Genomic DNA, 16,411 nt, shown 5'->3' with positions numbered 1-16,411 from the left:
GATGGGGGGACCTGTCCAGGGGGTGCAGACCCACGTGCTTGCTGTTTGTGTTCACCTGGGCCTGGGAAAAGCAGGGGAGGTTGAAGGCCCTTTAACATACGGCCCTCAAATTCTGACAGTGTGGCTGCAAACATGTGTCTCTGATCTCCTACTGTTGGGGGTGTAATTGACTGAGGGTCCCCAGCTGCTGTGCTCTGAAATCCATGACCACATTTGCTCTGAGGCTGCCCTTCTGTGGCCTGCACCCCACCAGTGACTGAGGGCGGCGGGGGCCTAAGATAGCCCTGTCCCGGCAGGCACAGAGATGGGTGACTCCTGAAAGGAACTTAAGCTCACAGACCCCCTGGTAGCCTTTCCAAGCACACAGGATTGCCACTGCTGACTAAGCATGCTCCACTCAACCTCCCTCCCCTCCCTCTCTCCTTCCCTGCCCCCAGGTCAGACCTGTATTGCCAGCTGAGGACCCTTCAGTGGCAGTGACAGTATCACCAGGTAATAATAGCTATGACTTGGAGACATGTTCAAAATAAAGTGTGAAGAAAGAAGGTGAGGCCTGGAGGAATCAGGGACGGCTTCTCGGAGGAGGAAGCCTTTGCTCTGAGACATGAAAGAAAATTGGCGTTTCACCAGGGAGTCAAGTTAGAAGAAGCCTTTCTTGGCAGATTAAATGGCTGCAGCAAAGGCACGGGGCCAGTGAGGCCAGGAACATTTGGGGCACACTTGTGTGGAGTTCGTAGGGGATAAAGATGGGGGCGATAGGTCTGGCAGACAGATGGAGGCTGGGCTGGGAAGGGCCGTGCAAAGGGCCCGGGGCCCTGTGTTGATGCTGCTGGGATTCTGAGCAGGCTAAGGACCCAGGCAGGTGATTCAAGCACAGAACAGAGGTAGCCCTGAGGGGGCAGGCTGAAGGCAGGAAGACCAGGTGGAACAGTGCTGGGGAGACCTGGCCAGTTCCTTGAATAATGACCCTGGAAGAGGGGGAGGGGGGAGATGGTACGTGAGAGGTTGTCGGGAGGCTCTAGTAACCCCCCAGCGGGAAAGGGGACTTCTTTATCCTGCAGGTGGGGAGGCAGAGCGCTTTCTCCAAGGCAGCGTGAGAAATGATCGGCGGCTGTGCTCATCCATCACTGCCAGCCCGTAGCAGGCTGCAGCTCGTCGGAAAATGGAGTCGGTGAAACCTCCCGGCACCCTCCTCCGCCCCCGTCCTTGGAATGGATGTCCTGGACCAGAAAGCATGACCTACCGCCAAAATTGGGCCGGAGAAATTTGTTATATCCGACAGTGAGATTCTCAAAGCCAGGCAGGGAGAGCTTGTCGCCTCGGCTAACCTCTGCGTTGAACCGAGTGCCCTGGACACACATCCTGGAAAAGAAAACAGGGTTCGTGCACCTGCTCGTTTCCGTGGGGATAGCATGTGCACGAACGCGAGCTGCGTCTGCATGGATGTGCGTGTGCCCACGTACCAGCGGTGACTTTCCCAGAGAGAAATCGCTTCATTTTCAGCTGCTGAGAGGATATGTGCCCATCCCACTCCGTTGTATTGCCCATTTGCCACCCTGTGGCCATTTGGGACCCCTCCAGGTGTGTTCCCCCAAAACCACAAGGGGTTTGTCTATCTATGACCCTTGTGGAAGTCTGAGTTCTCCGGATAGAATAAATGGCAGGAAGCTGCGCTGTCCAGGGGCACAGGGGGGGGGTGATGCGTGGGTAAGGAGGCGGGAAGGCCCCCCGACTCTCTCACCACATGCGCACACACAGAGCAGTTCTGACCAAGGCCAGCGTGGGGCAGCAAAGCTCACCTTCCGGCAAAGAGACTCAGACACACGAGGGTCAAGGGGAGACTGTGTCTCATGTTGAGGATCGGCGTGTGCAGACAGGAGCCTCAGGGGGAGTCACCTGGGGAAACAGGTGGGCAGGCAGGTGGCAAATTAGTCCCAAAGCTCGCTTCCTCTCCGCCCGGCTTCTCCGCCCGTGCGTGGACTATCAGCTGCGGCATTTTCTCGCCATGTGTGGGGAGCAGCCCCTTTTCACACCTTTAGCTCACAGCTCCTGAAGAATGACTTCATTGTGGAGGAACCGCATTTGAAATCCAACCCCAAAGAAGGGCCGAGACTTTGTTTAGAGAATCGCTCACCAGCGGCACCAGAAATGCAGCTGGTCCATCCTGTCCTTAGCCCCAAGACCGTCTAAGGTGACTGGTCCTTGTCCTGACTTTGCCAGGAAGGATACCCCCCCCCCAACTACACACTACCCCGATGGTGCGAGGGGTTCCCTTGTTTATCTGAGGGTCTAGGCCTGGGAAGCAGGTCATGTAGACAGAAAGAGAAAACTTCCCGAGGCCCTCCCATGTGTCAAAGACTGAGTTAGGTATTTTTCCTCCAGACCGTCTGCCTGGTCCGCATGATGGCCTAGGGAGGTGGGCGAGTTAATCCCTCTACAGACACACCTCACCTTACTGAGTGTCATGGATGTTGTCTTATTTACAAACGGAAGGCAAGACCCCCCAGCAGGAAAAAGATTGTGACTCGTTTTATCGCAATTCTAGCATTATGGAGGCGGTCTGGACCCAAACTCTGAGCACCTCCCAGGTGTGCCTGGATCGCTAGGAGGGAACAGAGGCTCGTGACCCTCTGTCACGTGCTAGTGAATGTCAGAGGAAAGTTAGATTCCAGGGCTGGCTGCCTCCTTTGTGGCCCAGGCCACTGGCTGCTTTCCCAGCCTCCGGGACCTGGTCCTGGGACGCCCTGGAGCCCTTCAGCTGGTGTGGGTGAGCATCGTGTGTGGTGCGGACTGTCTAGGTAGGCATGGCCCCATCTCCTCGGCTCTAGGAGCTGCCATCAGGTGTCCCTCTGAGACAGCAGCAGGCAGCCAGTCAGGCAAGCCTGTGACGAGCCATGGTCATGCCAGAGACAGCGGAGTGAGGATTGTTAGGTGGGGCTCAGGCCCACTTCCAGGCAGGTCCCGGGTGGATCATCCATCCTCTGTGGTGACGGCTGTGAACCAGGCCACTTTCTAGAATCTAGCCATTCTGGGACTTAGGGTGATTAACTAGTTAATTAATTCAGCCATTAATTAATATTATTTTACCTACAAAAATACATGCTCACCAGAGAAATAAAACCCAGATAGAAATGTATAAAGTTAAAAGTGCAAGTCTCAGTTCATCAATGCACGTTCATTGATTTCACAAACGACAGTGAGAAGGCTGGGTGTATGTGGGGTCAATATTGCTGTGACCCCAAAACTTCTTTAAAAATTAAAGTCTGTTAAAAAAATTTAAGCCCCTCCCTCACTTCTTCTCTCCTAGTCTCATGCCTCCAAGACAACCACTGTTAATGGTTGTTTTATCTCTGCATACACACATATCTCCACGCAAGAAAAAAATCAAGCAGTAAAAGTGGGGTGACAGCATGCATTGTTTTGCTATTCACTTTTTTTTTTGCTTACTAATGACAGCAAACATTTAAAAAATACCTCAATGCACACTAGCACTGTGCTAAGAACCTCTCTCAAACTCTGCAACAACTCTTTGAGGTCATTATCACCATTCTCTTCATTTCCCAGTGAAAGAGCTGAGGCTTAACGAGGATAACAACAGTTGCAGGGCTGCACAGGAGGTAAGGGGCAGAACGGAATCCCAGCAATTTTAACCACTGGACCACGACACATGCTCCTTCCCAATGTCAGCGACACTGTCCCATGAGATCGATGTAGCAACATGTATCTAGCACGTTTCCTATTTCAAAGTTTTTACTGTCACAAAGCCACATACGTAAGCTCCGATAATTCCGAACTCCGCCATGTTTCTCTTACCCCAGCCCTTTCCTTCTCGCTGATCAAAAAAGACCAGCTATAGACAAAACAGTATCAATCCATCAGTGATGATATTCATACCTCCCTTCCGTCCATTTCCCCAATCCCTGTCTGGGTCCCATCCCAGCATCAAGTGTAAGAGGGTCCGTGGAGTGACTCCCACACCTTCCTCCATCCCTTCATTTAACTTTCCAAAGACTCAACAAGTTCCTCCTATGAAGGAGGCATTGCCATAACAGAGCTTTGGATTCAGACACACCTGAGTCCTTTAACCTCTCAGAGACTTGGTTTTCCCATCTGACAAGTGGGAAGAGAAAGGACTCGATAAACATTAGTTTTCATTCTCCTCTCCCTCTGGTGTCTTCCATGGGGACTTCAGGGATCCCAACATGACCCCGAGAACCCAAAGCTCAAGCTCTTCCTCCTATAGCCACACGCTGCCACCCAGGGACTGAGCTGGCTGGAGTGTCAGTTTGAGGGTCCTTGGTTTGGCATCACCTCAGAAAGGACAGGACTTCAGGGTCTCCTAGGTGGCTGATGGCACCTCTCTCTGATAGGCTCTGAGAAGGGGAGGTAATTCCAGTATGTGTGGGTTTCCACTCCGGTTCCCAGAATCTCCATCACGTCAGCACCGTGAACCCCAGACTTCTCTCTATGCCGGCACTGCTTCCCTGTTACTGGTCACATCAACACAGACAGGACCATTGCTGGGACGCAGGGGGGAAGCCCCAATTAGATCAAGACAAGGCGAGGCATTCTTACCATCGGTCCTCCTTAAAATAATCACAGAAGGTCAAACTGTGCCGTGTGTGCACCTGCGGGCAGCACAGGATGGGGGGGGGGGGGGACTCTGGTGGCTCAAGTGTCAGACAGAAGAAGTCTGATACAAAGTAGGTGCCCGGCAGATTCCAGGCCCTGCCCCCTGCCCTCAGTCCCAGCAGGCTAGTGTTTGGAGCTGCCTCCCACTCCTTCCTCCAAGCACCACGAGGGCTCCGCAGTTCCCTTACCAGGCAGCTGCCAAGGCTGTGTTAGCCAGGTCCTTCGGGCCTTCAGGGAGGGCTTTCAGGCAGGGCATGGTCTTCTGGGTCCCCAACATGCCCCCCATCCTCAGCCCTGACCCCTTGGATGCCAGCAAACAGTTGCTTGCTGATGGAGAGTGGCTCTCTCCTTGGGAAACACTGAGCTGCAGGACCGGCTAGACAGTAGGTGGGTGGGGCCTTCTGAAGCCCCGCCCCTGGGTGGAGCTCTGAGCTGGTCTTGGGTGTCTGTGGAAATTACCCAGCTCCTGTTATGACTGCTGGTTGCCAGGAGTTTGCTTCTGAGTTGTGTCTCAACTATGTTCCCAGACCACAGAAAAGACTCTTGAGATCAAAGACCCATGAAAGTCAAATAAATTGCCTGACCCCACCCACCATGCCTGGAAGAGGAGGAGTCTTGGGTTCTAAATTTGGAGGACACCCCTCTGTCCTGATATAATGGAACAGGTGTTAGCAGTATGTAGGATCTTGGGCAAGACAATTCATCTTTCTAGTCTTCAGCTTCCCATCTATAAAGTGGAACTTTACCAGTTCTGAAATTCCGGTTCCTGGTTGTACATGGCAAGAACGTTTTTGGGATCAACAGAAAGCCTAGTCTCTATAAAAGGAGACTTGCAGATCCCAGGAACACACGTGTTCCAGGCTGAGAAGTTTCGAAAAGAGCCGTAGGGGCCAAGAGAATGGGGGACAGAGGCTGAGCAGCCACCCAGGGTGAGGTGGCAGAGATTCTGGGAGCTATTTGGCTTGATTGCTAGGTCTCTCCTCCTTCCCTGACCCTATTGCTCCCACAGAGGATCCTTTCATTCCCTGGAAGTCCCGCTAGGAGAATCCTTCCTCCATGGACAAACGTCCTAACGAACCTGCTTCAACTGTGCTCGCTGAGCCCAAGCTCTTGTCAACACAGCCCGTGGCCCCGAAACTCACTCTTGGCTCCAGCCCCATGGGAAGGCATGAGGAATTCCCTGGAGGCTTGGCTTTGTACCGGGCCAGAGCTGGGGGCTGGGGGCTGGGGCAGGAATGCAGGGAGAGGCCCAGGAGAGAGCGGGCATGGCACCTGCTGCCCTCTGGACGTCAAGGCCGAGCTCCTGTCCAGACCCCTTCCCCCACCTGGGAGGTGGGAAAGTGGAAAGACAGGGAGAGAAGTGGAGGGAGAGAAGGGAGCTGCAGAAAGTAAAGGGAGGTGGGCGGAGGGGGTGGGCCTGCAAACAATAGCCCAGAGGAGTCTTTGGCTCCGAGTCAGTTTCTTCCCCCGGGTGGCCCTGGAGCGGGGCCAGCCTCACAAACATTTCTGTGCCGGTTGCTGGGAGTAGGCTCTGCAGATCATGCTCTCTGGTTTCTCCCGAAAGGCCTCACCTTCCCTGGGCACCCGCCCGGCGGCTGGAACAGGACCAGCTAAGGAGCGGGTTTCCGGTTCTCAGTCAATGAAAGTGGTTTGGGGTTCTTCTCAGAATTTCCAAGATGTTCTCACATAAAACAAAGGCGCAAAAGAAACAAACACAGTTCAGAGCTGGGCGGTAGGAGTAGGGATGGGGGGGTGTTCCTTCTGACTCAGGGGAGTGAGAGAGACTTAGATGAAAAAACACAGGCCGGCTAGCTGGATGGTTTTGGGCCAGTTACTTAACCTCTCTGGGCCTCAGTTTCCTTATCTGACAAATGGGGATGATGATTGCTCACAGTGTTAATGCGAGAATTTAGGGATGACAGGTGTGATGCCATATCTGAAACTGCCTGGCGTAGTGCACCTGGCACATTGTAGATGCACCATAAATTATTCTTCATTCTTTTTATCCTGGTGTTGGTATCCTCTCATGTTTGTACTCATCTATCCAGTCCTCCATCTATCTAAGTACATATCATCTGTCATTAATCACTCATACTTACCATCTGTAGCTCTTCTGTCTATCTATCTATCTATCTATCTATCTATCTATCTATCTATCTATCTATCATCTCTCTCTCTCTCTCCCTATCTTCTATGTATTATGCATCCATCCTGAATTTAATCTTCCCAATCAGATTGTTAGTTCTTCATTGCATGGGTTTGAATCGATTCTATGTAGGCATTCAGTAAATATATTAATAGACTGATTCTACCAGGGGGGCCAGGACAAACCAGACCCCAAGTTAATAAAGTAGGTACGTATATTACGGCATCTTTTCTCCCAGCTTTGAACAATGCTTCAATGTACTGCCAGCTTCGTCTTAGACCTCTTTCAGATCAACTGAAGAAATCTGCAGAGTGGGGAGTTTCCGGGGAAGCCGGGGTCTTCCCCTTGTGGTCTCAGGCAGCCGTCTGCCTTGGTTCTGGAACCCCTGGCATCCTCTGCCCCATCCAGGCCACCTCATTCCCAAGTGTGACCCGTAGCCTCAGGACGCCGGAGGTCAGCGGTATTTCAGGAGGTTCAGCTATGCAGACATACTGCCCACGGGCTGTCCATTTCGGTGTCCGCCTCCTGAGCCACGTGACCGCATTCCTCCTCGAGTGTCCCAGAAAAACAAAGGCCAGAGAGAGTGACTGTGCCTTGCCTGGTGCTGCTGCGATCACCACGCACACCGGACGCCAGGAAGTCCTAATCACGCTGCACATGTATATAAGTGCTTTGAAGTTTGCAGAGCCTTTTACACACCTAGGACTTTCCTTGTTTGAGCCACATTATCATCCTGTGGAGCAAGCAGGATCTGTTCTTTTATTCTCATTTTGTAGATGACAGCGCTGTGGCCAGAGTCTCACACTACTAAGTGGTGCAGCCAGTAGAGACCGGAGCCCCGGTCTTAGCATTCAAGTCCGCTGCTTCCCTCTCATGTCCGTTCAGTCGGGGGTGGGGTGGGGGACAAAGGCTCAGAGTTCAAGCGAAACAGGGGAGCGAGAGCCTTTGGATCCTCCTCTGGCCTGGGAGGCGATGGAGGGCAAGGTGGCCTGGCACCTGCTCTTCCCAGAAAATCCTCCCTGGCAGACTAGATACCCCGCCGACCTGTCATCCCCGCTGGAAAGAAAAGCCATTGGTCCTGAATATTTCTGAATGGGCCAGAGAACAAGAGACAAAGGGACAGAGAACGTTGGAAAACGCTTATGAAACTGAATCTCGAGAGAGGACATTTTATGTGCGATCAAGCCGAGTAAGATAGGAATAAATTTAATTAGGGGAACCTAGCTATCAGAAGGAAGCTGATGCAGAAGTAGTGTTTGAGTTTCTCCCCTGCTGAAAAGACAAGGGTTTTTTTTGTTTGTTTGTTTGTTTTTTTATACCACTGGTCTGCTCCTGATGGGATACTGTGAAAAGCTGTCTGCCTGGAAAGCAAAGATTCTGGGTCTTATCAAAATAATTTTATGGGTTTCAGTCGTCTCAGCCAAGTCTTTGCTTCCTTAAGAAAACGCAGTCTGTTGATTGTAAGCGCTAATCTGTGTTTGAAAGGCCCTAGACTTTCACGCAAAGGCAAAAGCAATAGAATCTCTCAGGATCGTGGCCCACATGGGCCCAACTCAACAGCCCACCTACCGACGTCCCTGAGCTCTCTTGAATTGCAACATCCTTGGGCCAAACGTGGGCTCAGTGTTGTGGCTTAGAACCAATCCTGGTACTGTTTTACTTCCGCAAAGACTGCCTGGATTTTCCTAGAGCCTTGAGGTCCTTTCTGTCTCACTGTATGAATTCTTACAGCTGGACGCGGGTCTCTTTTGGAGTGAAGGGAGACCTCAATGAACAAGCAAATGCATCCTTTGGCCATGAGGCACACACAAGGGTGCGAAACAGCCAGTCAAATACTGCTCTTAAAAAACAACAACAACAAAAAACCCCTAGTTTTTCTCAGGTAAACTGAGGTGAGGGGAAACGAATGCAATACATAGTAAAATGTCCCCACAACTGACAAATCGGGGACCCCTGAGTCACAGATTTAACACTTGGGTTTGCTTGATGAATGTCCCTGTCCCTCAGCTATGTGACAAATGGGCCCCAAACTTTCACGTTACGTAGTTTTTCACTGTCAGCTGCCCGTGGGACGATGTCAGCGGGCTCACCGTTGTGCGCTGGCGCAGAGGCGAGCGGCGGTTCACGGTTGCACATGGGTAGTGAGCAGCTAGACTTTTGCAATGACCTTATCCACAGTGTACAGTGTGTGGTGAGGCTGTCCACAGGGACAGGGGTTCTTCTGTTAGGTGACGGCTGGCTGTCACCACTCTCCACGCTGAAGACGGTGTCTGCCATGTGGACGCTGAGCCGAAAGAAACGTCCGGAGTGACACGTCAGGTTCTCTCTGTGGTTGCTTCGAGCCCCAGTGCTCGGGTGGCTGACTTATAAGGAGGAAGGCAGGCTGATTAATTTCAAGGCAGGCTCATTCATTCATTAAGTAAATATGAACAGAGCACCTGCTGTGTCTCCCCTTTCAGCCTAACAGGAACGACTCTGAGAAACAAACATTCTGTCTGTTGGTTCTGCGGTGGCCAGCAATGTGTGGTTGGGTGGCCGGGACCCATGTCTTGTGCACATTGGAATCACAGGTCACCACGAGGCCACGAGGATGGGAGTGGAGCTGAGGACAGGACAAAGTTGGGAGGGGAGGGCAAGGCAGGGCTGGTCTGAGAGATGTCTGCACCTGAGCAAGGACCCAGGATGTCCCCACACTTAAATCCACGGCCCAAAGACAGTGTCCGCATCTCACTGTCTGTGTCAGACGGTTTTAGCCAGGCGAGCGGCTGGCGAGGTAAGTGGTGAAGCCCTGGGTACGGTGTCAGGGGCTAAGAAAGCCATAGGAATGGGAGGAGCAGGGCCCAGCAAGACGGCCAGGTGGCAGGTGAGAAACACCCCTTCATTGCTCCACTCACCTGTTCATTCACTCGTCCGTGCATTCGGCCAACATTTCTGACTACCTGTCTGTGAGAGGCAGAGATAAAAGAGGCTGACACCTGTAAGGAGCTGAGAGCCTCGTGGGGAAGGAAGGCGAATAGTAATGGTTAGGAATACTAAGTGGGCCTCACTGTGTGCTATACTTTTCGGGCCAACCTCTGACATCCCCAGAGCGCCAGCTGTCACCTGCACGCGCTGTGGGTCGCATGACAGGAGAGGGGAGCTGAGTTTAAGGCACTGGAATCTTTCATGGGGGGGGGGAAGCTAGCCTACCTGCCCTTGGCTTTGGAGGGAGACGCTCTCTCTCTCCTGCGGCCATTCGCTACACAGACCTTCTTGAAAAGATAGTCCAGTGGTCGGCAAACTCATGAGTCAACAGAGCCCAATATCAACAGGACAACGATTGAAATTTCTTTTTGAAAGCCAAATTGTTTAAACTTAAACTATATAGGTAGGTACATTCTTATCGAAGTAGCGCCCGCACGTGGTATTTTGTGGAAGAGCCACACTCAAGGGGCCAAAGAGCCGCTTGTGGCTAGCGAGCCGCGGTTTGCCGACCACTGGAAGGCCGTGCCCCTGCCCACAAGATGTGAAGAACCATGAGAGGCTTCTGGAAAATGGCTTCCCAACAATGACCAGTCTTATTTTTATAGGATGTCAGTTTTTGTGGGGGCAGAAGGAGATACTGTGGCAAGGCCTCAGCCTCAGGGTCCAAGCAGATATTTACCTTCTGGCTGCAGGAGTCAGTCCTAGGGTATGGCCATGCCACACTGGCCAGTGAAACAGGTCAAGAGTCACCAGCAGGCGTGGGAAGACTCTGACACTTCTCTCATTGGCCCAGGGTAAGGGTTTTGCTTTATGAAAAGCACGTGGCTTCATCCCACCAGCCCCTCAGAGCAGGTCGCGGAGGGGAAAGGTGACTGGCCCCGGGGGGGGGGGGCGTGGGGAGCGTGGTGTGCACAATTCACTGTGATGGTCTGAAGGAAGGAAATTAAAGTCCGCCGAGGTCCTGCGGTATACCGGGATCTGTGACCAACATTTCTATAACTTCCATTTAATCTTGTAATAATCTTTTTCTTTCTTTTTTATTTTGATGGTGAAATACCCATGATATGTAATTGACTACTGTGAGCTATTCAGAAGTGTCGCAATTCAATTGAGTGGCGTTAAGTTCATTCATAAGGTTGTGCAACCTCACCACTATCTAGTTCCAGAACATTCTCATCACCCCAAACAGAAACCCTACACCCATTAAGCAGTCACTCCCCATTCCTCCCTCTCCCAAGGCCGGGCAGCTATGAACCTGCTTTCTGCCTCTAAGGCTCTGCCTTTTCTGTAGATTCACCACGAGCTTCTGATCTAAGCATTGTTATTCCCGTTTTACAGATGAGGAAACTGTAGCTCAGAGAAGTTTAGATCCTGTCTAAGTCCCAGAGCTGGTGGGTGATGGATGTGATGGGTTCTGTACTGAGCTCTCTGGGGGAGAAGAGGAAGCCCAGTGACTCACGTGGCCCTTGGACGTGGCTTAAACAGGCCTCTAGGAGCATACTACCCCTGTTTGTGCGTCCAGGGTGTGGAGCAGGGCAGAGGTTGGGGAGGAGGGATTCTGTGCAGGAGGCCAGGAAGGAAGGAAGGAAGGAAGAAGGGAGGGAGGGAGGGAGGGAGGGAGAAGGGAGGGAGAAGGGAGGGAGGGAGGGAGGAAGGAAGAAAGGAAGGAAGGAAGGAAGGAAGGAAGGAAGGAAGGAAGGAAGGAAGGAAGAAGGGAGGGAGGGAGGAAGGGAGGGAAGGAGGGAGGGAGAAGGGAGGGAGGGAGGAAGGGAGGGAAGGAGGGAGGGAGAAAGGAGGGAGCGAGGGAGGGAGGAAGAAAGGAAGGAAGGAAGGAAGGAAGGAAGGAAGGAAGGAAGGAAGGAAGGAAGGAAGGGAGAGGCAGGCGGGAAGGAAGACAGGTGGGAAGGAAGGCAGGAAGGCAGGAAGGGAGGGAGGAAGGGAGGGAAAAAGGAAGGGAGGGAAAAAGGAAGGGGTGTTCCAGGTGGAGGAAGGGTCCTCGGTATTGACACGAGGGGCCCGCCAGCCAGTAGAACCGGGACCCCTCGGTGGGAGGCTCTCTCAGTAGAACCGGGACCCCGCGGTGGGAGGCTCTCTCAGTAGAACCGGGACCCCGCGGTGGGAGGCTCTCTCAGTAGAACCGGGACCCCGCGGTGGGAGGCTCTCTCAGTAGAACCGGGACCCCGCGGTGGGAGGCTCTCTCAGTAGAACCGGGACCCCGCGGTGGGAGGCTCTCTCAGTAGAACCGGGACCCCGCGGTGGGAGGCTCGCTCAGTAGAACCGGGACCCCGCGGTGGGAGGCTCTCTCTTGCTCAGAGGCTGGGCAGTTTCCAGCACAGCAGGCTGTGAACTTCAGACCTAACAGCTTTGTTCGCGGGGGTGAGTCCGCTCAGACAGCGCCCCAGGAAGTCAGCGGACTCAGGTTGCTTTTTCTCCAGGGAGGCATGGACTTATCTTTGGGTGAAAGTCTCTCTTGTCAGCTGCCAGCACCCAAGGCGGTCTGGGGGGCTGAGTGACTTCATAAATGACCTCAGGCCAGAGGCAGCTGCCAACTGACGCCTCCGGATGGCTGGGCGAGCCTTTGTTGGACTCTTGGGAACCCGAGAGAAGCCGGGTCAGGGTGCTGCACACCCACAGCTGTCTGCGCCTCCGTCAGCCTCAGGGGCCACTTTCTGGGCCCTCACCCAAGCCATGGGGGCCAGGAGACGTGGAGACCCCTCTACTTGCTTGGGGGTGTATGGTAGATGTTTGAATATGTTCCTTTGTTACTTCCTAAAACTCAAGAGGTTCATGGTCTCTCCCTCTGGGGAATGCTGACCTCCCACCTCCCCAGCACTGTCACCTTGTCACCCTGGGCAGCAGAAGGGGATTCCTCTGGGAGCCTGACTTGTCTCTCTCACTGGCTATGGCATCCTGGGCCCCAAAGGTCTTGGAGGGGGTTAAGCATTCAGCACAAAGAGCCCTTCCAGATGGGCTGTCCTGAAGCAGCTGTCATGCAAAGCCTCCCCCACCAGCCCCCAAGGGCCTTGGGGACACAATCGTGACTGCATCTGGCTGTGTCTGACGCCAGTCAAATGAGCTGGGAGGTAAGGCATGTGGCTTCCTCCTGGCAACGAGCTTTCTGTGAACGTGACCACCCCGACGTCCATCTACCTGCCTCCCTTGCTCCAAGGAATTTCCAACTGCAACCCGACCCCGGGGGCGAGCCGGCTCCTTGGGGTGAGGCCGGTGACCCTCCAGTGCCTGGTTGGGGCGAGTCGGAATGATGAGGCTGACATCTGGCTGCCCAAGAAGGACCCGGAGGCACACGCCCTCTTCTTTCTTGGCAGAGAGGGCATGAAGGCACAACCCATCTGGGTCCACTCAGCTCTGCCAGCTGTGCCCAGGCAAACTTGGGTAGAGCGCTTGCCTCAGGGAGTCTGCGCCGCGCTGAGGTGCTGCGCGGCTTACGTGAGAGGCCCCTGCAAAGTGCCCGTAGCGGGTAACACGTGTAAACTGATTGCAGTCTAGTCAGCTCATTCTTTGAGTCTGCCATGAAGCATTCGGGTCTCCTCGAGGAATGAATGGACCCCTCCCGGGTGGTCGTGGTCCCAGGTCCCATGCCTTAGTCCTTCATGGGACTCTTGGCAATAACCCAGAAAGCTGGATCCTGACACCCCCACCCCCCCGCACAGAGACAGCACAAGCTGAGAGGGGGTCAGGGAGAAGGGAGGAGACTCAGTTTATAACCAAGCCTCGTGCACCGAGCAGATCAGCGCCGACCTGAGCCCTCGGTCCGAAAGACGGGGCAGCCTGAGAGCTGCTTCTCAGATTCTCCGGACAATTCTATTTAGGAGACAACTCTGCTGAGACCACCGCCACCTGGTTTTGGACTTCTTTGTTTCTTTCTGTCCCTTCCTAGGCTGGGTGACCTCTGGTGGCCTCCCCTAGGGGGTGGAATGAGATCAGGAACTAGTATTTACTGAGCACTTACTATGTGCTCGCCACTGCACCAGCTAGAGGGCAGCCTGGCTCTAGGGAAGGCGCAGTCGTCACCCCGGAGGCAGGAAAGGTGCCAGCTACTGGCTGTCAGGTCACCCCTGCAGGGATGTCCCAGGAAAGTGCCCTTCTCCATGGCCTTAAAACCTCAGGGATGCTGGGGAGAGATGCGTGCATTTGGCAAGGAATTCCCGAGTGTCGCCCAGGGGCAGGTGTGACGTGGGGGTCCCCTTCGGGAGCTCGCGATCCTGGGGGAGGCGGACACACAGGTGTTCAGATGTGGAATGTGCAATGGAGGGAGGGTCGGCCACACTCAAGGTCCGGAAGGCTCTGCAGATGTGGCAACAATTATGTGGGGTCTGGAAAGGTGGGTTGAGGTTTGCCTACGGAGTAGGTGGAAAGAACATTCTAGAAGAGGGACACCATGTGTGATGGCATGGATGCAGGAAACACCATGAGGGGACCTGGACAGAGACTCCCGGAAAGAGGAAGCAGCAGGTGACAGGGGCCACAGGGGGGAGCAGGCCGGGAGGGGTAGCAGGCCTTGCTGAGTGGGTGAGATTTTATTATGTTCACCGCGTGGGAGTGGAGCACAGCAGAACAGACCAATGGCAATTAGAGTAATTCCTATTATTTAAATATATTAACTATATTATAATTCAGGGGTCCCCAAACTACGGCCCGCGGGCCACATGCGGCCCCCTGAGGCCATTTATCTGGCCCCCGCTGCACTTCCGGAAGGGGCACCTCTTTCATTGGTGGTCAGTGAGAGGAGCACATTGACCATCTCATTAGCCAAAAGCAGGCCCATAGTTCCCATTGAAATACTGGTCAGTTTCTTGATTTTTATTTTAAATATTGTATTTGTTCCCGTTTTGTTTTTTTACTTTAAAATAAGATATGTGCAGTGTGCATAGGGATTTGTTCATAGTTTTTTTTTATAGTCCGGCCCTCCAACGGTCTGAGGGACAGTGAACTGGCCCCCTGTGTAAAAAGTTTGGGGACCCCTGTTATAATTAGTATTCCTTTTTTTATAACCAAGTACTTACTATGGGCTTTACCTGAGTTACTGCATTCAGCCTTAAATGTACCACTTACTGCTGTGACAGGTGTTATTATTAGCCCCACTTCACAGATGGGGACACTCAGGCACAGGGACACAGTCAGTGGCTGTGACTCAGGCTGCCTGACTCCAGGGTGCGCGCCTGTCACTGCTTTTGGCCTCAGGAAGAAAGGTGGCCGCACGAAGCCCTGACGTGTGACAGGCGTGTGCTCATCTCGGGCACTGACAATCGCTGCCCTCGCCTCGCTGCTCAGACTTGCTTTCCACTTACTGCTTCGGTGTCGGGCTGAGCATTATTGCAAAGGTCCCGAGACCCTGGGATGAAAGGTTTCTGTCTCTGCGATCCCAGCTTTGAATAGTCCACTGTCTTCCCATTGTCGCTGTTGCCTGGTTAGCGTCTCTCTGAAAGTCACTTCTTATCGTGAAAGGTTGCTGGCTGGTGGCAGGAATGATCTGTGCTGACTTCTGTGGGGGCACCAGAGTTGCCGTGGGGCTCTGGTGGGTGGATGCCGGGGCAGGTGCCAGGCCTGGTTCTGGGGTGGCCTTTGTAGTGACAATGCAGTAGCCTCTCCTTCCCCCCCAATCCCGTCTTTTTCTCTCCTGGGCAGATTAACATTATTGACCTCTAGAGCTATTATCTCAATCCATACAGCAAGTTAGGCAGGAGGTCTTAACTAATCCCACTTTTCAGATGAGGAAACCGAGGCTTATGGAGGTGACGATTCTTGCTCAAGATCATACAGCCAAGAAATGGCAGAGCTGGAATCTGAACCCAGTCCAACCGACAGCAAAACCCACTCACTTTCCCCCACACGATTCCAATCATTCCAATCTTGTCGGTCTAATCATTCTGCTTTATACATGAGGAAACAAGCTCAGAGAGGTGGCGCCACTTACCTGAGGTCACACAGCAAGTGTGTGGCAGCGGTGGGGCTGCAGCCCAAGCCTGTTTGACTTCAGAGGCACCAGGACAACCTTTCATCCCGACTCAGCCTGAACTTGGAGAAGGGCACCGGACCTGGAAGCAGAAGAATCTTTTGTCTTCCATTCCCCGGTCCCCAACGCCATTGCCCACACCTAGTTTTGTGGGTCTGGAGGACGGAGAAACAAAGAGGGTTGTTCTGCCTTCTCTGCCCCTTCCTCCCATGGAGGCCCTGACTCTGCAGTACTGGAGTGAACCCCCAATCAAAAGAAGACTGGAGGCCCTGGCCGGTTGGCTCAGTTGGTTAGAGCATTGTCCCAAAACACCAAGGTGGCAGGTTCAATCCCTGGTCAGGGCACATGTGGGAAGCGACCAAGGAATGAACAACGAAGTGGAACGATCAATGAATGCTTCTCTCCCCCACCCAACCCGGTCTCCCTAAAATCAATCAATAAAAATATAAAGCAAAAAATTAGAAGACGGGGTCAAGTCCTCGTGTCACCCTCTTGACCTGTGGCAAGTCACTCATTTGTAAAGTGGGGTGAAGGGTTCTCTGTTGGCTTCTCAGGGGAGCTGGAAGGAGGATCAGCAACGTGAAGGCCCAGAAAAGGCCGGAAAGCCAGCCCGGTGCCACCACACGGGGGCGGTCTGAGTACTGTTACCGTTCTGTTGTTTTCCCCACGCTCTGTGGCTCAGCCTCGAGGCCCCC

General features: G+C 53.4%; 1 protein-coding gene across 3 annotated transcripts in view; it reads right to left on the bottom strand.

Annotated features, from left to right (window-relative positions):
• Positions 1-5,006, bottom strand: part of GABRP (gamma-aminobutyric acid type A receptor subunit pi) — a 47,203-nt gene extending 42,197 nt beyond the window's left edge. For all 3 annotated transcript variants that reach the window (XM_066342424.1, XM_066342423.1, XM_066342425.1), the window contains exons 1-3: positions 4,821-5,006; positions 1,800-1,896; positions 1,244-1,362 (exon numbers count right to left, since the gene is read on the bottom strand). In XM_066342424.1, coding sequence (XP_066198521.1) covers positions 1,244-1,362; positions 1,800-1,852 — 172 coding nt within the window. In that variant the 5' untranslated portion in view covers positions 1,853-1,896; positions 4,821-5,006. The remainder of the gene's footprint in view (positions 1-1,243; positions 1,363-1,799; positions 1,897-4,820) is intronic.
• Positions 5,007-16,411: the final 11,405 nt, after the last annotated feature.

This window comes from Saccopteryx leptura, chromosome 6 (assembly GCF_036850995.1).
Source record: "Saccopteryx leptura isolate mSacLep1 chromosome 6, mSacLep1_pri_phased_curated, whole genome shotgun sequence".
In the NCBI taxonomy this organism is placed as follows: Eukaryota; Metazoa; Chordata; class Mammalia; order Chiroptera; family Emballonuridae; genus Saccopteryx; species Saccopteryx leptura.
Note: the sequence above shows the minus strand (reverse complement) of the source record. Positions and strands in the feature narration are given on the sequence as shown.